Here is a 25,547-nt window from a genome sequence, read left to right on the forward strand (position 1 = left end):
ATGTGACCGGGTGGGACATAATGCAACATGTCTGCGGCATGATGCTACTGTGCTAGACATCACTATAAACTGCAACACTGCAGACATAAGAACGACATTATACATGAGAATTGTTAAAGTACGTTAAAAATCCAAATCACACACACACGTTCAACCAAACCTGCAAATGGAAGAAAAGAACATATTGTCTATGAATATCATATATAATTCGTCATGCCACGAATACTAGAAATTATCTCGTCTTTACGGATCACTGACATATCATCTCGGTCTGTGTGGGTTAAAATCTTCGACTCGGACGATTTGGGTATGCCCGTAGCTTCCTTTGGGTCAGTGGTTCTTCTCTAGTTTTTTCAGGTTCTTGCTCCTTCAGATATACTGGCGGCTATGTATCACCTATCATGTGCTGAAAGATGACCCTAAGTCCACAAAAACAAGAATATTCACGATTCAGTAACTGGTGCATCACCTGTCCTAGCAATATAATGACGTTTCCAAAATATTGTCTTTAGCTTTCTAAATCGTTTACAGATCTTACTGCAGAAGTATGAGCATAATTATTAAGCATAACTCAAGCTCATGGAAAATGATAATGTAAAATATATCTTAACATCCTTTTCAAGTAGCACAGCGGACATGACAGTTCATGAAACAATTGATGATGGAAGACTGAAGGAGTTATCGAAGGGCAGCGGATGACCCTGGGGTGGGACAATGGTAGACAGTGCTATTGAGCGGATGTTGATTCGTATTGTGGGCGATCCTGTGATGAATAATTTTAGGACAGAAAATACATATGACTACTTAAAGCTATTCAATGACTTTGAGGGAGAAAAACGAAAGTTCATCCGGAAAACAAACCTGATCATTAAGGTACATGTATCGTATGGTCTTTAGGGCTATTTGTTTTTCATTTTTGTTAGCTTGCTGTCTATTGCAACACTGTTTAAATGGTGAGAAAATAGTTTAATTTCTCGTACGAATTAGAACTTTTACATGGTGCCACATAATAATAATCTTGTGTTCATGTATTTATTAAAACGCAGCAACTCACAATTTTACCTTCTGCATCTTAAGCAATCGTTTATTTTTCCAACATGTTTCCGAATAACAACAAAGCCATCATAACTCTTTACGTATACGGTATTACAACGATAGTAAATTCTATGGTTTCTATTTTAGCTTCCATCTACATTAGACAAAAGGTGCGAAGAGATATTAAAGAAGAAGTTCCTGAAGTGCCTTCACATGTCGACCCACAGGAATGAAATGTATTTGCTGAATGACAATATTGTTATAGATTCGAAGTTGGTTGATAAACGATTCAGAGAAGCGACAGACCTAATTGTCAATCACATGAAAATCATACTTGAAACAGGCCCAGTGAGGGATATATCTCAGATTCTTATCGTAGGAGGTTTCTCTGAGTCCCCATTTGTGCAAGAGGTTATCCACGAAGCTTTGGATGATACAAATGGAATAAAAGTCATAATTCCAAAAGATGCTGGCATTACCATTGCAAAAGGTACGGATCTATTTGGTAGACTACCTCAGATCATGAAGTCCAGAGTTCTTCGCTTTACATATGGAGTAACAGTAGCTCCAATTTTCGTGGAGGGAATCGATCTGGAAGAGAAAAAGTTTAAATCCGATACTGGTTTAAGATGTCGTGATGTTTTCAGTATAATTCTATCAGCAGACTCGGAAGTCACAAATGAATTCTCTGTTGAAAGAACACACGCAACGATCGGGTATTTTCAAACAATAATGCATTTGGATGTATACTACACAAAGGAAAAGAATCCAAGGTTTAACACTGATCCAGGGTGCACATTCCTGGGGGGACTGAAAGTAGAAATTCCGAATCCGAGTAAGGTGCATGTCACGTTCCAGTTTGGAATGACCGAACTGAACATTAGTGCACATGAAACATCGAACATAATTCCTTACACGACACAATTAAATATGATTTGGTAAAACATGCAATAAAAGTTTGCAAGAGATTGTTCCAGTTAAGATATTTACGTCTCCAATCTAGGAGCGTTTGCTCATCTAAATAACTTGTCCTCAGATTTTTATCTTAAACACTAACGTAATATAATAATAGTTTCATACGTTTTCAGTTTTGTGTTTATTCTTTTGTTTTGGGGTTCTTCTTCTTACATCTTATCAATGAACTGAAATTGATTTTGCATTATGTAATGGTGGATACTTTTCTGTTTATTATGTTCTGTTTGTGGTTTCATTTACCTATACTAATAAAAAAATAAACATAATAAAGACTTTTCCAACTGTCAGTAGCGGATATCGTAATGCATTCTGGTCATTCTTTGTTATTTAAGAGGTCATAAAATTATCAAGTGCGGATTTACAATTGTTTTCAAAATTACTTTTCGAAAAAATAAATTAGCATAGCCCTCAGTTAAATGTTTGAGGATGCTCCACAAGTAATATATTTTCACAACGAGTTGTTCATTTTTATGAATTTATATAGTTACCTTTCGGCACAAAGACTTCGTGAAGGCTACTTAACTTAACCCACCCAGTTGCTATTATTTGATATCTACTCACACTAGGTTAAACCCCAGTTGATGGTGTGCACGCAGATGCAGTTGATTGTGCACTAGTCATTATATTATGCCAGATGTGTAAAACAACATGCTTTCTGCTTCCTTTAATTCTTTAACATCATCATCATCTTTATTTCCTTCTATAGAAGATTACATGATATAAGAATAAATCATCTGTATGCAATCAATAAATAAAGAAAGAAAATATACTATTAGAATACACATTCTTACAGTATATCAATCAACACAGTATTCTTCAACTGCATAGGTTGCAAGTTTCAGTACCTTATTTGCAGAAGATAGCTGTACACTGCATGATAAAGTATGCTGCAAACAACATTGAATTTTCTTTGTCGATTACACCTACTGGTAACCTTTTACCTAGAAGATATTGTAGTTGCAGCTCATCTTCTGCATTAAATAACGTAATGTGCAGGCTCAGTGAAAATTATCAGTAAGGAAGTCCCAGAAAGAATTTCTGAAATTCGACATATAAGGACAAGTAACACAACAATGAAGTATCAAGTCTGTACAAACATTCCCACAACTAATACACAGATCGAGCTGTGTTTGAAGAACAGCAGCCCATAGTTTAGCTACAGATATAAATACCTTAGTGTGCTGTCTGGTGTTAGCCGACTGCCACACTGAGGCAGGTCGAAAGTGTTCGTGTATCGAAAAGAATCTATCAAAATCTGCTTGATTAGACATACGAACTTTCCAGAGGCTTTTTTTGAGACCAGCAACTTTTTACCTTACAATTTCTTTCCAAGTTTGTTTATCTGGAATTTTGTAATGATGCAAATAATCAGTTAGATACCCAAGCAAGTCAAACTTCTTTAACGTATAATGTAAATTTGAAATTAACCTCTAGCTTGACATGCATCCGCTCAAAATGAAGTGAAACAACGCAACATTAAACACACGTTTAGTATGTACGTTATTAGGCATCAAACACAATCTGTGTAAAACATCAATTTTCTTCTATCACTTTTGGACTGCGCTGATGTCCATCCTAACATTCCCAGGGAGATGTCTGATCTTGTATGTGTTGGGAAGCCTTGTAAATGTTTGGCAAAACGCCTCAGAGTTTTATCCAACGATGAGAGGTCACATTTTGAAAAGTTACACCATAATTCACTTTCATAAAACATTCAAGGGAAAATTACCTTTTTGGATTATATTTGCAGCAACCAAAGGATTTAAACCATTCGGTTTAATGCCAATACCAAACAGACTGTGAAAAGATATTTTTCCTTTCATGCATGCATCGAGTATTGCGTCATGCGACGTCAGCTTTGAGTTAATCAGGTGGCCCAGGTGTGTTGACAAATCACTAGCTGGCAAACATGACGGGCCAAGGTACCATTTCATATTGATATAATCCTTGTATTGTTGACCGAAAATGATAATGTATGACTTTATGACACTAAGTTCGAATCGCCAATTATTACTATAGGCGTAGGCTATACCAAACAGCTTTTGTAGATTGCTAGGATATATAGCCAAAAGTGAAATGTCATTAGCTAGGGTTTAATTTCCCACAGCTAAGGATCCAATCTTTGCTCCAAATCCACTATTTTCTAACTGTATCAGCAAATCACTTATCAATATTGTTTAATGTTGACAAAACACCCCCTTGTCTCACTCTTTGGCCAATTGAGGACCAGTCCAAAAATTGCCCATTGACAAGAACTGTACTCTGTAAATTTGTATACATGTTAAGCAATATCAGAAGGGATTTACCCGTAATTCCCAACATGAATAATTTAAAATGTAGTCCTTTGTGCCACACGGTATCAAATCCTTTTTTGTATAAAAAAGCAGCAAAAACCCGTGAACCCCTGTTTACTTTATATTGTATTGATCGCGACAGCAAAAAACTCGTTGTTGTGCAGCCTAAACCTTTTTGGTAACCATGTTGTTGTGAACTGGATATATTAGAATTAGTATCTTTGAGCCAAGTTACCAAACGCTCATGAATAATTTTCTCAAATGTTTTGTAGATAACAGGCAGTAGAGCAGCAGGCCTGTAACTTTCGAGGGAGTTCTTTGATTTTCTATTACCTTTGTACAGTGGTATTACTAACCCTTTTTTGCAATCTACAGGTATGTAAGATTAATCAATCATCTGAGTAAATAAAATTATGATACACTCAATGAGGTAGTCGCTGCCATAGATCAAATGTTCATTGCAAATTTGATCATGGCCCGATGATTTTAATTCCTTTAGACCTTTAATGATTTCTCTAACTTCGTTTACACTGATACTGGTATGTAAGGCCTCGATATGGCTTACTCCGTCCTATAGACCACGATTTAATTATCTCTCTATACATTCATAACAGTTTCCGTCAAAACTATGCATACAATTTGACGTGTGAATGTCCTCATGTATCTGGCAAAGCCATTTGCGATGGAACCATCATCACGTACACAAACTCCATCAGTTGATAGTTCCTGACAAAAATGTATGCTGTTCCCTCCCTTAACATTGCTCATTTTCCAAAAGCGTCAGTTACGTTTATGTCATGCTTTCGTTATGTATGAATAAATACGACATAGAAACTATTGTATCAGCTGAATATTACGCTTGCATGTGTATGCATTCTGCTGACATTTGTTACTAACATTTAATCTTTGATTTGCATTTGGATTATCTCTTCATCCTTGATTATGTAACTCAAGCTTGCAATGTCAGATATGCTGTATTGTCAATACCATGCTTATTACGATTTTATGCATCTCATGTAACTTACTCAGTCCTAAAGGTTTCAAAGTCTTGGTATTGTATGCACGCTGTTAGTTCATAATGTTGCACGACTCGTAGAAGGCATGTTGCCAGTTCTTAATGCCACAAATCTTAGCATATTATCTGTCTTTCAATGTTTCGATTGATATGCATATTTAATTTAATTGTTTATCTGATAGGTTCAATTTTTTTTCATTTCAATACATGTTATTGTAATTTAACATTGTTTGCTGGACTTTACCTTGTCCAGCACTGAGTTTATTTCTGCTAGACCTGATGACGTTTCTAAAAACTTTTTTTTATATTTAATTTATGTAAACAACTGAAACTAGCTGTATTATACCATATGTGTATGAGCTTATTAACCAAATTACTATTCAGGTAAACAAGAAGTGGTAAATATGTTGATCAGAGTCAGTATTTTGGAGATTCCCACGTGAATTTAATACGTTATTGTGCTGTAAGTAAACAAAGCTCATTGAGATCATTCAAGACGATTATAATCCATTAGGTCATGGCTGTTTTTAGAAAATTCTAAAGTGACCTGAGGTCAAGCAAAGAACAGTATTATCTTGTGACTACAACGATTTTACCAGTCGTGCTTTAACATCCAACACTAGAAGTTGTATTATGTTGTGTCCAGTTTTGGCTGAATTTTATTTTCTTCAAATTACTGAATTCAAGTGATTATTTTCTCTGTAAATACAAAAGTGCTCGGATAAAATTCTTGGATAAAGACATTCATTGGAATCTACACTAAATTCAAACTTGGAATAATATTTATGTGATTCAACAAGAGACTATTGACACATCAGTACTTTGCAAGCAATAACAGACACGCCATCGCCTTCAATTTGGATCTCTTTGGGACTTGAACTGATTTGTATTCAAGACTTTTTATTACTAGGACTTGACTTGTGTCTTGAATTCTTGGATTATGATTTAATTCGCAATACCGTAAGTTAATTGGGTGAATTTCAAAAACATGTAATCTTCGCAAACAACATTTAGAGACAACATCTACAAAACACAAGATAGTCGTCCAAAGACCAATCAGGCAAAACCGAGCCGTGGAAGCTTCCAGCAGTTATCCATCTAATGATGTGGATGTCCATATGTATGACACACTATATAAAGTCTTCACATTTTGTTTTTATGACAACCCACGAAGATGTTAAGCTCGCTGGCTCATATATGTAATATATTATTATTACCACAGACTGTCACCTCTGGTTCTCTTTTTCCATGTGGGGCCTGTTTCATGTAATTCCACGACTGTTACCATTACCTCCTTTTGGTAAATGATTATACAATATGTGCCATACTAAGTAAGTGAAAACTGGTCCTTTATATAACAAAATGTTTATTCTTACGGTCATAACTAATTAGATACTAAAATTTGTAAATATGATAGTTGAAACAATATTTAGCATTCCTTTTCCCGTTTCTAATGTTTCTCATTAAAGTTGTTTCAGGATCACACATTATACTGAATCTATGTTTCATATATTTACTACTTTGATTCATTCTTGTGTTTCGGATCTTGCATCGTCCTGAATGTTATTATACAGACAGACAGACAGACATACATACATAGATACATCCATCCATCCATGCATGCGTACGTACGTACGTACGTACGTACATACATACATACATACATACATACATACATACATACATAAAATACATTTGACGATTCAGAAGTTCATTTCTCATAAGCGTATAATAAGTATATAGACTTAATACTTAATACTTACTTATAATATATTTTCTAGGAAATCATAGGATATACATCATTCATGTGTGAAATCAAATTCGTTGTATATAGTTTTTATCTATCCAGTAGTTTGCTATAATGCATTGCATATGTTAGAGTATTTAGTAATTCTTTTCACATAGGCCAATACAAATATTTTAATAATCAAAGTATTCGTCCTTTTTCTCTACCCCACCCAACACCTCGTGGTCTTTCTCTACCCCACCCCACAAGTCTCTCTTCGATCTCTTTTCAGTCTGTTGTGAATTCATTTTGAACCGTTTTTGTTCCGTCAATGTCGTCTGCGCCTAACATAGTTACATATGCATTCTGATGATTTAGACAAAGAGAGAAACTAACGGTGTATACTAAACAGGTGCGAATGCATGGAAAGACAGTAGTAGGATTAAACATGAATGATTTGATATACAATCTGCCTAAGCACTCTACCACCGTGTACTGTTTACATTAGGAGCGTATTGTATTAAAACCGAGATTATCTTATCTTTTTACATGGGTGCTTGTGTGTATGCGTTTAGTGCCTTTAGTTGCTTTGTCTAAACTTTGCCATTGTGTTTTCTGTAGCGATTTTATTATAATTTGTCTTAACGTGGCAAACAAAGTGGCATGTCATAATCATCACACATACAATATTTGTTACAAGATAATTAGTTTGGATTGTACTCAAGGATCCTCGACTGAAACAAAGTATGTACTAACTTTGTAGCATTTACTGTGTAATTGTAATTATTGTTTTACCTTCCAATGTGATAAGACCAATTAGTTTATGTCGTCGTTAGAAGATATATGGAATACGTCACTGAAAATGGCGTATAGATGCAGGAATCTTAATTCATGTAATTGTTGAAAGCAGTTAGGCATTTCGTAGTTAGATGCAATGCAAAAATAAAACTGCATGTAACTATTGTGCTGTCAAATGTAACACTCACACACGCACCCCCCCCATATATATATATATATATATATATATATATATATATATATATATATATATATATATATATATATATATATATATATATATATAATGAATCGAAAGATGAAATGAACGTTGGAATAAATGACATTTGGTGACAATAATTTAAATTTTATTCTGTTACGATACATTGCATATAATATGTATCATTTGTCTGTCCCGCGGGTGGGGGTTGGGGTTCTGGCTGTGTCAATTCTGATTCTTAACACTTTTCTAACTTAACTTTAATTGGCACCATATAGCCAGTATTGCCCTGTGAAATATATTGGATATTGCAGATTTTTAAATTTTATAAGGGTATGATATATATATATATATATATATATATATATATATATATATATATATATATATATATATATATATATATATATATGTGTGTGTGTGTGTGTGTGTGTGTGTGTGTGTTATAGAGATATACTGCTGAATTACTGCTTTATAATTCCTTCCTAACCGGATTACAGAATGTGCATCGTTCCTGTGTAAGATGGAAGTAGTGGTATTTATGTATTATGCATTATCTATTCAAAGTCCAGTATTATGTTATTATTTACTATATATGTTAGAACTTAGAATGATTTTGTATTTATTCGTATAGTTAACATAGTTAAAGAATGATTTTGTATTTATTCTTATAGTTACCATAGATAAAGACAAACATTGCATTCATTAGGCTATTCATGGCGTCCCTCAATCTCCAACACACCTTAACTATCTCACTTCAATCATGGAAGTACCGTTTGAGCCGTTACGGTTCGTCAGCGTTGTCGACGAAGGACGTAATTATATATGCATATTGATGAGGTATAGTTAGTGTTATGTGTTTCTTTATGTTAACATGGGAGTACCTTAAATGACTTTAGTCGTTTTGGCAATAATAACAACAAAAGAAAAAGGTCTTCTTTGTGACCATTTTATTTCATTGTTTATTAATTTATTAATTAATTTGTTTATTTTTATTTTAACACCCTGTGTGGTGCCTCACATTATCACATATAAGGTAGTCGTAACAAAATCATGTCACGAAAGTCTATGTTGCCGATGAATAGTAACCATGGGCGATAACGGCTATATGTAAATACACAGTGTAGTCTTTTTACAACTGAGATTGTTGTCTTACCTTCCCATGCGTTACTCTTATTAGCGAATCAACACGTCGGAAGACTTTTGATAGAGTTTAGTGTGAATAGGGTATACAAATACAGGAACTAGAATTCAAGGAATTGTTGGAATTGGGTACGTATCTGTAATACATTGCTGTGATTATTGTGCTCTTTAAGGTCCCTTTGGATGTATATATAATATGTTTGCTTGATACAGGTAAAATTATGTGTGGAATTATATATCCCATTATCTATCTATCTATCTATCTATCTATCTATCTATATATATATATATATATATATATATATATATATATATATATATATATATATATTTTTCCTGTTGTGGGACGAGGTATGGGTATCATTTTTCGAGTTGCGTCAACAACATCAAGATTAAAGTTAGAACTTCGTTACAGTCAGATGTCGTCTGCATCAGTTACCGTAGAAGTTTGTATCGTAATATGATCAGGTTTCTTGTGTCTTCTGCACCGTTAGAATCGGCTGAGTCAATAGTAAGGTTCGATATTTAGGCTTTAAAAGTCATTTCTACGTCGGTTACTGAAAAACCATTTGAAAAGTTGGTGTACTCTTTCTGTGATCCTAAAGTTTGTAACTTGTTATATTATGACTTCCTGTTTGACCTGTATAAGAACATAACTGCGTCGTCATGATATCGTTTCACAGGGTGCAAAACCGCGTTCCGTGTAACCATTATATTATATTATATTATATTATATTATATTAGTGCCAAACTTCATTCCATGATGGGATACAATGATTTCATCCATACCTGTATACATTAAGGTTATTTAAAGTATAATTCTCGTAGGCAAAGGAAGAGAAATATATTTGTAATTGTGTCATTCTTTTCAGCTTTACTAAATGAAAACCCCCGATATTTGCTCATAGTATACAATAACATCAATTGGATTTTAAACTATTTCACCCTTTTAATAATAATGAAAAAGGTTCATGACTGCCATATCTAAGTAGGTAAGAACATGTAGGCATGGATTAAAAGGCCTTTGAAATTTAGAAGATATATGTATTTTACAACTTAAACATGACAGTGAAGAAAATGACTTTTATTCGCTTGTCATGGAGCGGGATAAAATACTTAACATTTCCTAGCTGTAATTTTTTACCATTATCAACGACCAGAGCTTTTTAAAGGAGGACAAGAATGTCATAGCTTAAAATATAAATATCTTATTTTGCCTGGCATAGTGTATAATACTCAACCAGTTAGGATGAAGTGATACATAATTTGCAATCTTAGATATTTACTTATATTTTCTTATCTATGTATAGATAGGAGTTTCGAATATTATGTGAACAGGTACATCTAGCACATTCAGTACATTTACACGTAGATGTCTACGAGCTTTGAAGCGGTACGCTCTGGTGAAGATACACATAGGTGAATGAATATTCATGTAAATAAGACTTATCACAAATTATGTAAAACCGCTGATGATGCTACTAATACCTTCATTCATGTTACCATTCTTCTAACGCAGCTAATAGTGTGGTCATTAATAGCAACACTATCATAATACGTTCGTTTACAGAGTAAATTAGGTGAAATAAAACATCATATTGTGTTCGTATGTCCCAGCATACTGATACTTCAAATGATACTTCAGTTTCGTGATCTAAATTATATTTCCACAAAGAAAGACTTGCACGGTCTTAAATCTGACAACCCGTTAACATCTTAATCTGAAATGCCGTGCTTATACAATCTGTATTATGTACTGATGGCTACCTAGGCACATTGTTGTTAAGGGTAATGAAAGGGTAACCAGTGAAAGGAGTAAATAACTTCCAAGCATTAAATGACAGACCAATACATTCTTGAGTGTGTCTGCTGCAAACGAGTGCATATAACACCGACTGAGTAACATCATTTTTTTAGTGATGTGTGCTTAGTCGTTAGGGAATATGGGCTCGTGTGTGCAGGCAAGGCGATGGGCGCCGTTTACCCGCGGACCTGGGTTCGAATCTCCGTAGAATACGAATTAAAAATCCTCTAAATTGTACGATAGTATTATTTGTATTGAAATATTAGTTCTGCCTACTATTATCAAGCATTCATCTATAGAATCCAAGGATAGCACTTTCCGTTCTGTACGTTGTATATTTATAATTATCTCTCTCTCTCTCTCTCTCTCTCTCTCTCTCTCTCTCTCTCTCTCTGTGATTTTATATATATATGTAATCAGAAACACTAGCCGTCCTGTACATTACAAGAGGTATAGAAGTGCATATTGGCCTGCCGAGAGAGAAATTACGATCAACGTCCACGTCTCGATGTTCGGAAACAATAATATTTTACCAGATAACTGCCTCACAGCCCAGCATAAAGATAAATAAAAGGGTAACAAGAAAATAAAATGCTGCATTTACTATGCCAAAATTAATTAGCACCACCTTTGCATGATACTGGGTCATTGGCCACTCGTTAAAAAGCTTGAGTTACATCCTTCTGACATGTACTACTTAGCCTGAAGTAACAGGTGGGGTCGGTCCCCAATCATAGGGATAATATTCTCATCCGCTATGGAGTGGTTCATCATTCAGTCTTTCATTTTCTCTGCTAGTAGTTGCTAACAACTATACGAAATATTCACATCAAGACAATATTTCGTGCCACCGACATGAAGAAACACATGCAACGATTAATCTCGCCAGGGTAGCGGTCCTTCTTCATGCGAAATCACATCCTCATGAAAGTAGCAAACAACCTCTCCGTTGGAAATGGATCGTTTGGTGCACACGCCTCTGCCAATGGCTGGATCTCTCGTGTGCCAAAGACACAAGACAGCCATTGTGAGAACCGATTGTTGCTCGAATGGAATCCATAAACATGAGTTCAGTTTTTTTCGATTATGTCAATAATGCGCAACGTGTTCCATCCCTTCTTGTAGACATGATTGACAACTACCGACCGGCAAGATCTCAAACAAGGGAAAGATGCAACCACATTTACCACTCCTACTGATAACCTTCAGTACTATAGACGACTGTGAATAAGTTTGAAGTCTTTAAAATTCAGCGATACACATCCGGTAGGAGTTTTTGCAAGACTGTGGATATCATCCAGTGTCGGGATTGCCATGACGACAGTGCCCGTGAAGTTGCTCTATATAAGTTTAGATAGATCATTTCTCGATCTATGGCTGGTAATTTGGCCTCAGCTAACATTGTCGCTTTCTTTCCTTTCTTCCCTTCATCTTTTGCGGCATCGGTGTCTACTGGTGCTGGGTCGGTAGATGGCGCTGGATCACTGGATGGTACGGGATCAGTAGATAGTGCGGAATCAGTCGACGAAGCTGGATGGAGTCTCCATTGTGTGGTGACTTGATGTGCTCCTGCTTGACAACTTAGTACGTTAAGTAATCGGGCGATAACACGTCTGCGGACTGGGTTTCAAACGAATGCCGTGCGTCCGTAGCTTTTATAACAGGAAACTAAATTTTCCATTCAGATCACTAACGAGGCACTGTGGATTGACTTCCCACCGTGATTAAAAGCTATGATGTTATGACTGGATTCGGTCTCGACTTCGCTACGTACGTTGGTCATATACTTCCTTATTTAAGCATACTCCGACTCAGTAGTAGGCTAGTTATGTTTTGGCTGTCTTATGATCCAAGACGGAAACTTTTCACATTTATATTGTTACACGTACACGGGTATTTACTTGACCGAGCGGTTGTCAAACCCTGGCGCGATTCTCGCTAGAAGTCATAAGTTTCCCCGAAAATCCAAAGACTTCCATACAACCTCAGTTGTAAATCAGAAAGCCCGACGTGTCCATTCTATACCTAAATTTTCCTCTAATTAATGCAAGACCACAGATAAACCAAACTGCCAACTATCTATCAACCGTACATCTGCGTGTTTTGGTTTCATTATGTTTCCGTACCGCCAACCGTTCACGCCTTAGAACATATATGAGTACTCCCTAACAATGGGAACTATTTTAACTCCGCCACCTTAGGCCAGTCAATGATGCTTTCCAGGCACATTTCGCCGATATAACTGCACCATATTCGCCCACATGGCGACATAAACGGTGTCTGTCAAGTCCCTTTTTATTTATGCCCTTGTGTAATTTACCGGTTTAATACCGTAAGTACTGTCCTTGCAGTAACGCTACCAATGTATACCATTAGATTTTAATATGTACTATTTTACTCCAGGGACATTCATTCGGTTTTGGTCGGAATTCACTACTAGTGAACCAGGACATCATGGAAACACACTAACACTTCACTCCGTGACGTTTGCTCCTATTAATTAGCTCATTAGTTCGGGCCAGGAATATTTCCATGGCGCCGAATTCCAATAATCAAACAAGTAATCACACAAATCTAAGAAATGCTTAAAACGGGGCACTACAACCAAGTGCACATACTCTAAATTTACTACAATATGTTCCTTTGGCACGGTCAGACACGGTGCATAGGAATAATTCATGCATATGTCGAACAGCTGAGTATGGTACCGGAGAAGCTCATGATTCCATGTCACTAATGAGAATTAGCGAAGACTTATATCCCTGTAGAGGAAATATGTTTTATGGAAAGTCCGCCTGTATGGACGGGAGTTTGATCAAGAAGACGGAAAAGAAGACATAGAAGACGATACAAAATATACATAGAAGCTGGAGGCTTCTAACTTGTATAGAAAATCACTGAATAATTTGATATGAGAAACGAGGGGTGCCTCAACATCATTATTCAAACGGTAGATTATTAATGCTCTAGATAATACTTTTCAGTCGATGCTCGTAGCAAATTTGAATCAAGATGAGATTTTACTTTAATGATGGAGGAATGGATACGCTGCAATATAATGGATGAAGTTATCGTTACTGGAAATTATATTCGACAATGAAAGCGTAAATATATTCTTTCATCCTATTGACCTTTCATTGTGTACATGACTTCAGTGTATGCCATATACATAGTCAGAAACTGCTTCTAATGTCTTGAATTTGTTTAATTCAGGGTACAGTTACTGCCCGATTCAGTTGACTTACTTAAAATTTACTTGCTACGCATTGTATGAACTGGATGTGTATTCAGCAGGATGTCATCAGATGATAATACAACGTCTTGATATTATCGTCTATAGGAAAGAAATCAAATTTTCATGTTTGCCAGCGTAAAAAGACTGAATTCCAGTAATCTGCGTAACTCATTTACCACAAATACCAAGAGATAACATACAGACAGTTTCATCCAAAAAAATAAATAAATTTAAAGCTTTCTTTTAACAATTAAAAGGCTGGTGGAAATAATAATAATAATAATAATAATAATGACTGCAATGGGCATAGGTTGTTGTATGTGGTCTATACTTTCACATTCTCTACTTGTGTGTACCTCACAACCATTCCTTATATTGTCATGACAGTTGAATGTAAAATGTACATGTTTCTATTTTTAAAATAGAAGATAGTGAGTCTGATCCTCATGCATCTTTTAGAAAGGTAGGGATTATGTCCTGCTTCCTGTCCGTCTGTCTATCCATCACTTCGTGAAGTAGAGTATCTCCAACGCCATTAGTAACACAGACTTTAAACTTCAGAATATCATTGAGGATGGTCTTTAGATGTACACAGTGGTTTCAAATGGATACTTAATTTCTTTTTGTTACAGCTAAATATTGAAAGTATTGTAGGTGGAAATCTAAAAGTATATTTATGTCATATTCATGGCCAGGGTCATGACATTTGCTTTGAACTTTAGGGTTACACGCTCTGGACTTGCTCGGGGATTCTCCCTGTCGGTATACTTTCCCTGGGTCACAACTGGAAACGTTTGAGATCCGCAGTCAATAACCATATGTGGGTTAGACAGGAGAGAGAACTGACATACTGGTATTTCCAATAAAGTTTGGCTTTCAAGACATTTAGGTTGTCGAGTTATAACCTGGAAACAGTTGCGATCCACACATTCTGACCTTATATGTATTGAAGGACATGAGAAGAAATCAAACACATATCCAATAAAGAGTCGGCGGAAGCAGTGTTGATCTTATATCATCACTTGGAAACTGTTGAGGTCCCCAACATTTACCTATATATAGGTTTGAAAAGGAAGAGGAAACGAAATCTGACATATGTAGAGCACAGATCCTATGTTCTGCCAATGCAGATGGAAACAGGACCCTGTCCATAAAATGGAAATTGTTAAGATCTCCATCCTTGCACACTATATGGTTAGATCATTATATATATATATATATATATATATATATATATATATATATATATATATATATATATATATATATATATATATATACAAATTATTTAATGCATCATGATCTGAGACCATGTCATATAACACACTTTTTTAATCAAATTTGAAAGATCAGTGTTAGTTTGTATGGTTAGGGTGTAATTCAGAAACCCTTAATGTAATGAAAATAAAATATTTCGGATTCCTTGTACCATTGTCAAGATCCTACCTCCAAAGTTAAGGTAACAGCCATCTCAAGGTTACTGACTTGTGCCGTCGTGGCTGTAACTTACACTGTATAATTTTCTATACTTACATCATGCGACTTTCAAAATGTTACCTACATAGTTATGGTCGCATGATAGTATGCATATTTCTTGCCAAAAGTTTGAGCTAAAAACTAAAAGCCCATATTTAGGGATATGAAATCAGAAATATGTTTATATCCATTACAAATATGAAAGTCATTAATGGTTCTATTTTAAATGAGAACATATTCAGTGTTTTTGGTCCAAGATGTAGCTGTGAAGCTATTTAAGGTATTAGGATACCATGTTCTATGTCATTTCTTAAGGACCAGGACTAGCCAAGAACACTTGTCATGTCATGTTGAATTGTGATAACACTATTAGAGGATCTGTTAACAACCGCTGTATATTTGACATATATTTACATACTATTTCCATCCTTTTCTTAAAATTTTCTTGTCTAGCCCCCTGACTTCATGCTAGAATTAACTCCTATCCACCTTTGCTTAAGACATTAAAATTGCACTATGGGTAAATTTGGGATGCGCATGTGAGTGTACCATATAAATAAACAGAGGGCTTCTCATTTTTGTTCGTTGTTTGCGAGAAAGAGAAAAAGATGTGCTAACGTAAACTTTCAATCGTAACGAATTACTTGCAATGTGTACTGCTCTAAAAAGCGTTGCTTCAACAAGAGTACATTGCGATGTATTTAAACTATTTCATCCCATCCGCGACATCAGTGTATAGTCTTTCATTATCACATAAATTAATCTTAAAGTATCAACACCCACTCTCACGCCTTTTACTCCTTCAACTACTACTATTTCGATTTGTCACGTTATCGTATTTGTGAAACCAAGCTCTACTCTCGACGAGAATGGCCCTATGTACGTCGAAGTGTGGCCGTTTTTAAATACTGATTTGCATACTGTGTGCATTGATGATAACATAGGAATGAGCATAATCAACCATTATGCCGTGATATATAGAAAACGCGGTATGAAGGAGGAATAAGCTGTGCATTTGATATGTGTTAATACAGTTTTGTACTGAGATAAATTTCCAGAACAACGTTAAGATCTCGTATGTTTTGCAATTTTATGACACAACAAAAAACGGATGCTTTGTTGAAGAGTTCTTGCCTAACTGCATTGTACGTTACTGAACCTGTTCTTTAAGCGACGCGGGCGACAGCAGTGTTCAAATCATACAAATTTTACATGCTTAGTGTTTGTTTTGCTACAACTAAGTTCTTCCCAACTTCATCATATAGAATTAGCCGATTTTTCAAAATACTTTAATTTATTTGCCTAGCGATTATGTACACCTCATTCTTTGTTGTATTGTTCAGTCGTCAGTACATATTACCTTTGCTGTTCACTTCATGCGGATCATCATTATGCAATGTATGCTCATTAATGAGGACACAAGAGGTTGCTAAACTTTAACCAAGCAGTTCATCTACAATTATAAAACAAGGCACAATACGCCAACCTTACGGCTTTAATGTTGGTTTTACTGTCCCGAGGACAGGAGTACATTATATTCATACATATGAATGAATTATAACATTTAATGCTGAGAGGTTTATTTAGTGAGAATACAATAATTCCTATTTTAGTTTAAAATCCATGCACATCTAACGCAAATTCCTTCATTCTTAAAGATGGCGTACCAAGGACAAGTACGAGAGGATTCGCTTGTAGTTGCCATAGATTTCGGAACGTCATATTCTGGATACGCCTTCCAGTTGTATGATAAATATAAAAAGGACCCAACAAAGATAGATTCACCACAATCATGGAACAGCGGGAGAAGGAACCTCGTCTCTCTGAAAACGCCCACCAGCCTTTTGTTGGATGAGAACAGACAACTAGATGCTTATCCTTTCGGTTTTGAGGCAGAGCAAAGATACAAGGAACTGTGTATTGAAAAAAGGAATCATCTTTACTATTTCTTCAGGAAATTCAAGATGCAACTCCAGGATTCACAGGTCTCGTTACAATTAATCGAATATTCATGCATATGCTTAATACAATAATAGCTCAGTTCACTGTAACAATCATTTTCAAAAGATTAAAACGTTTTATAAAGAATTTTTTTTCTTTTAATCGATACTGTCAACAAGTTAAATAAGCGAAATTGTCATAGGTATAACCATACCATCACTTCTGTATGATGTGAAAGAAAACAACTGTATAGATATCCAAGTTCCATGGTTAGAGAAAATAGTGCAACTCTCTGGCATATCTCTGAAATAAGAAAATGAAAATCTGAAATGACATTTTCCTGGAATAAAATGAAAACATCAAACAATGGAACCAACATATTTAGGGTTTAGTTATCTTCTATATAGTTTAAACTCGATACGTTATTTCTGTAAACATCGTATCACGTGTTATTTTGGGACAAAATCCATTTCATATCAAGAAAGAAAGATCGTTAATTAAGAAAAGTTATATTCATAAAGTTTACAAAAAAATCCCACATTTCGGCTCGAAATACATATGGAAATATGATTTCTAAATGTCAACATTGTTATGTATATTTGATTTAATTTAATTGTTTGTATGTTTTAAAATCTTTTTAATTTTTTAATTTCGTTACATGTCAATGTAATGTAATTTTGTTTACTAGGAATTTGATATCATCCAGAAAATTCAGTTTGACCTAAAAAAATCATCAATTTCTAATAGTAGAAACACTGAATATTTCAGAAAACGTTGTTGTTTGAAATTTGAATTCCCCTAGTTTTTGAAATCCTTAGTGAAATTGACAAACTTTTTCTAAAATGTCATCAAAAGTGGAAATCTCTCTTTTAAATCCTACCCAGTAACAATTAGATCTTTACGAAAAAGATGAATTGATTCAACTTGCCAGAAAATACGATCTTCCTGAGGTAAAGGCTTCCTTCACAAAACAAGAAATAAGAAATATTTTGGTTCATTTCTTGGTAAGAAAGAATGTCTTGGATAAGAGTGCTTTGGTTTCGATCAGTAAGTCTGTATCAGACTCTGACATAAAGGTAAAGGAATTCGAATCAAAATTCAAGATGGAATTGAAGTTGAGGAAGTTGGAACTTCAGAAAGATAATGAAGAAAAACAAATGCAGTTGCAGTTGCAATTGGAGAAAGAGAAAGAACAAATGAACTTGGAGAAAGAAAAAGAACAAATGTTATTAGGAAAAGAACAAATAAAGTTACAATTTGAGAAAGAGGAGAGAGAGAAAGAGCGAGAGGACAGAGTGAAAGAAAAACAAATGGATTTACAAGTGGAAGAAAACGAGAAAGAAAGACAAATGCAATTACAATAAAAACAGATGCAAATGTATCTACAAGAAAAACTTTTTAATAAGGAAGGAAAAGAGAAATTGAGGGAATATCTTTGTAGAATGAAAGAAATGGAACTGGCAAGTGAAAAACACATTCATTCTACAAATCCAAATTTAAGTCTTGATCTTGCAAAGAATATTAGACTAGTGCCCCATTTTAGAGAAAGAGATGTAGACAAATACTTTCTTATTTTGAAAAAGTTGTTGAAAATTTGAAATGGCCAAGGGAGCATTGGACTCAATTATTACAATGTGTACTCACTGGTTAAGCTAGTGATATTTACCGTTCACTGTCAGTTCATCAAAGTGGTGACTATGACACGGTTAAGCAATGCATCTTAAGGGGTTATGAGTTAGTCCCTGAAACTAATCGGCAAAAATTCAGAAACGTTAGAAAGAAACTGGAAAAACTCATGTCGAATTTCCCTTAAAAGAGCAGTTATTTGATAGATCATGCTTGACCAAGAAAGTTGAACAAGATTATGAAATTCTCAAACAACTTATATTACTTGAAGAGTTCAAGAACTGTGTCTGTAGTGACATTAAGACTTATCTTGACGAGCATAAGATCGAAAGCTAGGAAAATGCTGCTCGTGCTGCTGATGAGTATTTTTTAACTCAAGTTCCTTTTGTAAATAAGACTTCTACTCAACAGTCTTCTGGCAGTAAAGTATTTCAGCCTAATACAAGCCCTTCTAAAACTCAAACTGGCACAACTTTTAAAAATCAAGCTTCTGAGAAGCTGCATTCAAGATCGTTGTCTCTTCCTATGTGTACCTATTGCAAGAAAACAGGACCCGTTATTTCTGATTGCTACAAATTGAAAAATAGGCATCAAAATCAAGACAGACCTATTCCAAATGCTCTTATGTCTAAGAGGTCATGGTCACGGTCATGTATTGAAAGCAGTACATTTGTTGGGTCTGATAAACCCAAGTCTGATTTGATTATGGATAATTGTGAACCATTCATAATGAAGGGTTCTGTATCACTCTTATTGATTCGGCAAATCCTATCCCGATTACAATTTTAAGGAACACGGGAACTTCTCAGAGTCTTTTATTGTCAGGTTCTTTGCCTTTTTCTGAGAAGTCGTTTTTTAATGAGTGTGTTTTTATTCAGGGAGTAGAGTGCGGCTTTGATAATGTTCCTCTCCGTTGTGTAAATCTGTCAAGTGACTTAGTCTCAGGACCCGTGACAGTCTCTGTTTTACACACTGAGGGCATTCATTTATTACTAGGCAAAGACCTAGCTGGAAACATGGTTGTGTTTAATCCACTGGTAACTGTCAAGCCTTGCTTGGATCAAAAAGTCGATCCAATTGAAAACGAATTCTCTGATTTATTCCCAGCTTGTGCAGTTACTAGAGCTATTTCAAAGAAATCTCGTGAGAATGATGTTAATAAGGAAAGTATTCCTTTAGCTGACACGTGTATTGGCAGGCTTCTGACGAGGTCACTTTCACTACTTGTTTGGATCAATCAAAGGAAAGGGTAGTGATCACAGTGATCCTCTTTTAACTACTCATTCTCTTTATTCTAATCAGGGTGATAAACGACAATCACTTGTCGTCGAACAGAAAAAAGATCCTGAAATCTCTGGTTTGTTTCAAAGGGCCATTAATGAAACTGAAGCCACTTACGATCCTGTCTATTATTTCATTAAAAATGGAATTCTTATGAGAAAATGGAGACTTTCCGATGTACCCACTGGTGATGAGTGGTCAGTGAACTATCAAATTATAGTTTCAAAACCTTACAGGCAGGAAATACTTAGTCTGGCCCATGAAACTTCTTTGGCTGGCCATTTAGGGATTAATAAAACTTATCACAAGTTCTTGACTCAGTTTTATTGGCCAAAAATTAAAAGTGATGTTGGTAAATACTGTAGATCTTGTCATACTTGTCAAATGGTAGGAAACGTCAATCAGAAGATATCTAAAGGTCATATACAACCTACTCCTGCCTTTGGAGAATCGTTTGGTAGAATTATGGTAAATTGTGTTGGTCCCTTACCTAAGACCAAGTCAGGTAACCAATACCTGTTGACCATTATGTGTGCGTCAACAAGGTTTCCAGAGACAATTTCTTTGAGGAATATTAAAACTTTTGAAATGTGTTTTGCTCAATTTGGCCTTCCCAAATCTGTCCAATAGGGTCAAGAGTCGAATTTTAGGTCTGTAACTTTCCTGCCTATTATGCTTGAATTTGGCGTTCATCAGTTCAAGTCAAACGTAAAATTACTGTTTGACAGAACTACAATGGAGAGATCTTTTGAGTATGGTAATAGAGTTCTGTCTCTCTTGCTCATTCTTCAAAATTTTCTTCAGATTATATATTATGGACCGTTCAAGGTTAAGAGGAAAATGGATGAGTTAAATTATAATATTAGTACTTCTGGGATCTAAATAAATTATAGGAGTACCAGTATACTGAGGAGCATTTAGGCATATATGTATGAGTACCAGGTTAAACATGTAGTTAATATAGACAGAACTACAATGGAGAGAACTCTATTACCAGACTCAATAGTTCTCTCCATTTAGACCTGTCCAACTCAGTGAAGATTAAAGTGAAGGAATATCATCGGGTTCTACTGATCTTTGATTGACCAATCTTCGGAATTCAGACATTATGAAATGTCTGGACCAGAAACTTTCACATTTGCAAGTGTAAGAAAGAAACTTAAACAGTTATTCTTTTGCATATGATCAATTATTTCCAGATGTTCCTACAAGAACGAACACAATTTTCCATGACGTTGAAATTGTAAATTCCAAACCTGTGAAACGACACCCGTACAGGATGAACCCTCTAAAACAGGAATACTTAAAGGAAGAAATTCAGTATTTGCTGGATAATTATTTGTATAGAGCCTAGTAAGAGTGACTGGAGTTCACCATCCATACTTGTTCTGAAACCAGATAAAACTTTCCGTATGTGTACTGATTATAAGAAGGTGAATAATGTGACATAAACAGATTTCATTTCCATTACCGAGAATCGATGTCTGTATTTATAAGATCGGAAATACCGTGTATGTCACCAAATTGGACCTTCTGAGAGGATTTTGACAAATTCCACTAACGGAAAGAGCAAAATAAATTTCGGCATCCGTGACTCCAAATGGACTTTACCAATATAAAGTAATACCATTTGGGATTAAAGGGTCACCAAGTACATTCCAAATTAATTTATCTAAAAGTGAGTTTTGCCATGCAAGTGTAACCTTTCTAGGACACATCGTGGGACATGGACAAATTAAATCTTTAGATGCTAAGGTCAAGGCTATTTATGAACTCCCTGTGCCTGTAAATAAAAAGCAACTGATGCGATTTTTAGGTATGGCTGGATACCTTTGGAAATGTTCCAGTTTTTCTATAATTGCTGAACCCTTGACAAAGGTATTGAGTTAGAAAAACAAGTACCTTTGGACTGAAAAATGTCAGGAGTCTTTGACAAGATTAAAAGCCATACTTAAAAGCGCTCTAGTTCTTACAGTTCCATTTGCAGCCAATCTTTTAAATTGTCTGTTGATGCAAGTGATGTTGGGGTTGGAGCAGTTTTGATTCAAGAAGACGAAAATGGTATTGATCATACAGTGTGCTATTTTTCTAAGAAATTGAATAAGCACCAAAGACATTATTCAGCAATCGAGAAGGAATGTTTGGCTTTGATATTGGCATTACAACATTTTTAAGTTTACATTAGTTCAGCTCATTTTTCGCTTATTGTATTTAGTGACCACAACCCCCTTACTTTCATCGGCAAAATGAAAAATAAAAATCAAAGACTACTAAGGTGGGGTTTGTTGTTACAGGAATGATATTGACATCAGGCACATCAAGGGGAAAGGTAATTTAATAGCAGATACACTTTCCCGTGTATACTAATGTATTATCTCATGTACACTATGTGTAAATTATAAGAGTTCTTTTTAACCTCATGTATAATTAGCATGTGGCAAAAAAAACTTTAAGTATAAATCTTTCTTTTTTTATGGGGAAAGTGTTCTGTATATTTGATTTAATTTGATTGTATGTTTGAAAATCGTTTTAATTCTTTAATTTCATTACATGTCAATGTAATGTAATTTTGTTTACTAGGAATTTGATATTTTCCAGACAATTCAGTTTGACCTGAAACTTTTAATCAATTCCTAATATTAGAAATACTGTTTCTAGTTCCAGGCCTTGATTGGGGGCCAAGTAAACAACTTCTTTTTTTAATGTGTGAATGATATCGAGGCTGTATTGAATACGTGACACTAGACTTGTAAATACGTTTAGTGAAGTAAACAACTTTTTATTTTTATTCTCAGAGTAAAATTTATTTTTATCAAGGTCATCCTGGGGCTAACTGGTTATTTTATATGTAAACATACCTTATCACGTGACCATGTATTTTGCAAGTCAGGCATTTCCGAAAATGCTCATTATTTAGTATTAATAGTGATGCTTAGAGAGAGATCTCTCAATCTGGGCTTAAAACACTAGTTGTCAAGTTGTTCTTCTGTTGTCGCCAGTTTTCGAGTTATATTTCTTCGGATTATTTGCATTTTAAAAGATGAATTCGTTTCTCTGGAAATATTTTAGTGCTCACCCAGAATTCTTGAAAAGACATTTCTTGAAATTTTCAATCCCAATTTCCAGCACCGGAGTATTATTTCTTGTGTTTCTACAAGGAACTGTAGACGATAAAATGCCATATTGACTACAGTATACGTCATCGCCTTCAATCTTGGATTCTTCGTCGGGACTCGAACTTGAATTCATTGGAACATTTCATTATTAGGACCTCTAAAATTGTATTCGTGGATTATTCTTGGATTATTTTAGGGATTTGATTTTTAAAACCGTACGTTCTTTATTTTTTTCTACATTCTTGCAGTATTTTTCCAGGGAAATGTTGGTGTTGTGTGGTTTAACGCCATTTTGCAGCACATAATAGGCTATACATGACGGCCAGTATTAATGGTGAAGGAAGAACCTGGGAAAGCCCCAGAAAGAACCACCGACCCACGAAACGTTCCTGGCAAGCTTTCTCACATACCCACATTGGCCGAATCGAAGACTCGAACCCACGCAGACAGGTGAGATGGCAATGATCCGTAATGGAGAGCGCTTTAGACCAATCGGTCCAAGGAAATAAATTATTTGTTAAATTTTTCAAAGCTTGTTGTTTTCACTCTTTCTTGTGTTAATGTTGTTTCGAGCCTAAACACGTAACATAAGAACACGAAGACCCACTCCATGACCTTCTTGAACCTGTAACCCAGGAAATCATATTTACTATGTATATTTTAGAATCATACAAATAAATTCATAATATAAAAGATGAAAATGTATACAGTAAAAATGTTCTGCATCTTAATCCAACTTTTTAGTTGTGCAAGACGTTGCCGCACACGTACAAAATCGTCAGCTACTCAAATTGTCAACTTGCCGCTAGAACGGGATTCTGAAGAAATTCCCCCGGCGTATATTCTGTTTCTAAATTCTTTAGTAATTTTCCCCCATGAACAAGACATTTTAAATACGTTACATCATATTTATTGTTGTTTCTCTTCCACATAATAATTTCATTTTTATAAAATGTTAAGCTTTACTAATTTATTACAGGTCCGGTTTAGTTTGCTTAATGTCTCTTGCCATTTATCGGCATTGTTACGTTGAATTTTGTAAAATTAACTATAAACCAGACCTAATTACTCGACTGAACTGCTTACAGAAACAGTCCAAAGTAATATATTTCATTTTTGTTGCCCGATAGATAAACAATACAGCTTTTCAAAATTGTGCTCAGAGTAGGCTGACATATCGCGAGTTATGAAAACATGGTGGTGGTATCACGTGTGTCCAAATTTAATATTATTTTGAACAGAATATGCTGGTGACAACTGCCTCTTTTCAAATGGTAAGCATTGCAGTATTTTAGTTTCGTCAATCGGTCAAATTCAGTATGAGTTTTGCTTCAATATTGGAGACGAAAACCTTATTAGTACGAGCAGCATAACAATCCTCGAAGGGACATTTTAATAAATATTTAGAGCATACCATCACGAAACAGTTAAATCCAACGTGCTTCGCAAATATTATGTGCGATTTGGACATTTTCATGGTTTTAGGTTGATCATTTAGCGGCTCCTATATGCAGTCTGGTACTAATGCCGTAATATTTCAACTTTGTGGGTTTTGCAAGCTGACATTCCAGATCATGCAGGGTACTTAAGCCAAATTTAGATATGGCTACGTTTCACATAAAATCTACATTTATTCATGGTAATATCTTTTCTGTTTTAGACTATGTGTTAGATTGCAATAAGGTAAAAACCAAAAGTTTAAAATTTTGTATTTAATCCAGATGTTTCCTCCAAACTGGTATTGATAAAAGTTTACTTGCATGTTAGGCAGTAAAGGAATTTGCAGAAGAGAGAGAGAGAGAGAGAGAGAGAGAGAGAGAGAGAGAGAGAGAGAGAGAGAGAGAGTGTGTTAATTACTAATATGAACTGTTTCCAAGGACAGA

At 35.1% G+C, this 25,547-nt stretch overlaps 2 protein-coding genes across 3 annotated transcripts in view; both read left to right on the forward strand.

Annotated features, from left to right (window-relative positions):
- Positions 1–714: 714 nt before the first annotated feature.
- LOC149778692 (heat shock 70 kDa protein 12A-like) lies at positions 715–1,977 on the forward strand. The gene is made up of 2 exons (XM_089938370.1): positions 715–873; positions 1,183–1,977. The coding sequence occupies exons 1-2, from the start codon at positions 715–717 to the stop codon at positions 1,975–1,977; spliced, it is 954 nt and encodes a 317-aa protein (XP_089794496.1).
- A 7,153-nt stretch (positions 1,978–9,130) lies between these two features.
- The window catches only part of LOC149778693 (heat shock 70 kDa protein 12A-like), a 33,978-nt gene continuing 17,561 nt past the window's right edge, over positions 9,131–25,547 (forward strand). The window contains exons 1-2 of one of the 2 annotated variants that reach the window (XM_089939505.1): positions 9,131–9,314; positions 17,359–17,685. In XM_089939505.1, the coding sequence (XP_089795631.1) occupies positions 17,359–17,685 (327 nt within the window). In that variant the 5' untranslated portion in view covers positions 9,131–9,314. Of the gene's footprint in view, positions 9,315–9,348; positions 9,399–17,358; positions 17,686–25,547 lie in introns of those variants that run through there. The other variant, XM_089939506.1, reaches the window with a different exon arrangement.

The sequence above is a fragment of the Sinohyriopsis cumingii genome, chromosome 17 (genome assembly GCF_028554795.1).
Source record: "Sinohyriopsis cumingii isolate HCF-2022 chromosome 17, ASM2855479v2, whole genome shotgun sequence".
Taxonomy (NCBI): Eukaryota; Metazoa; Mollusca; class Bivalvia; order Unionida; family Unionidae; genus Sinohyriopsis; species Sinohyriopsis cumingii.

What these genes read in the sequence shown, in the direction of transcription:
- LOC149778692 (XM_089938370.1), top strand. Translation starts at nt 715, where the DNA reads ATGGTAGACAGTGCTATTGAGCGGATGTTGATTCGTATTGTGGGCGAT. An exon ending in AAACAAACCTGATCATTAAG is followed by an intron (nt 874 to 1,182) that starts GTACATGTATCG and finishes TTTCTATTTTAG; the next exon opens with CTTCCATCTACATTAGACAA.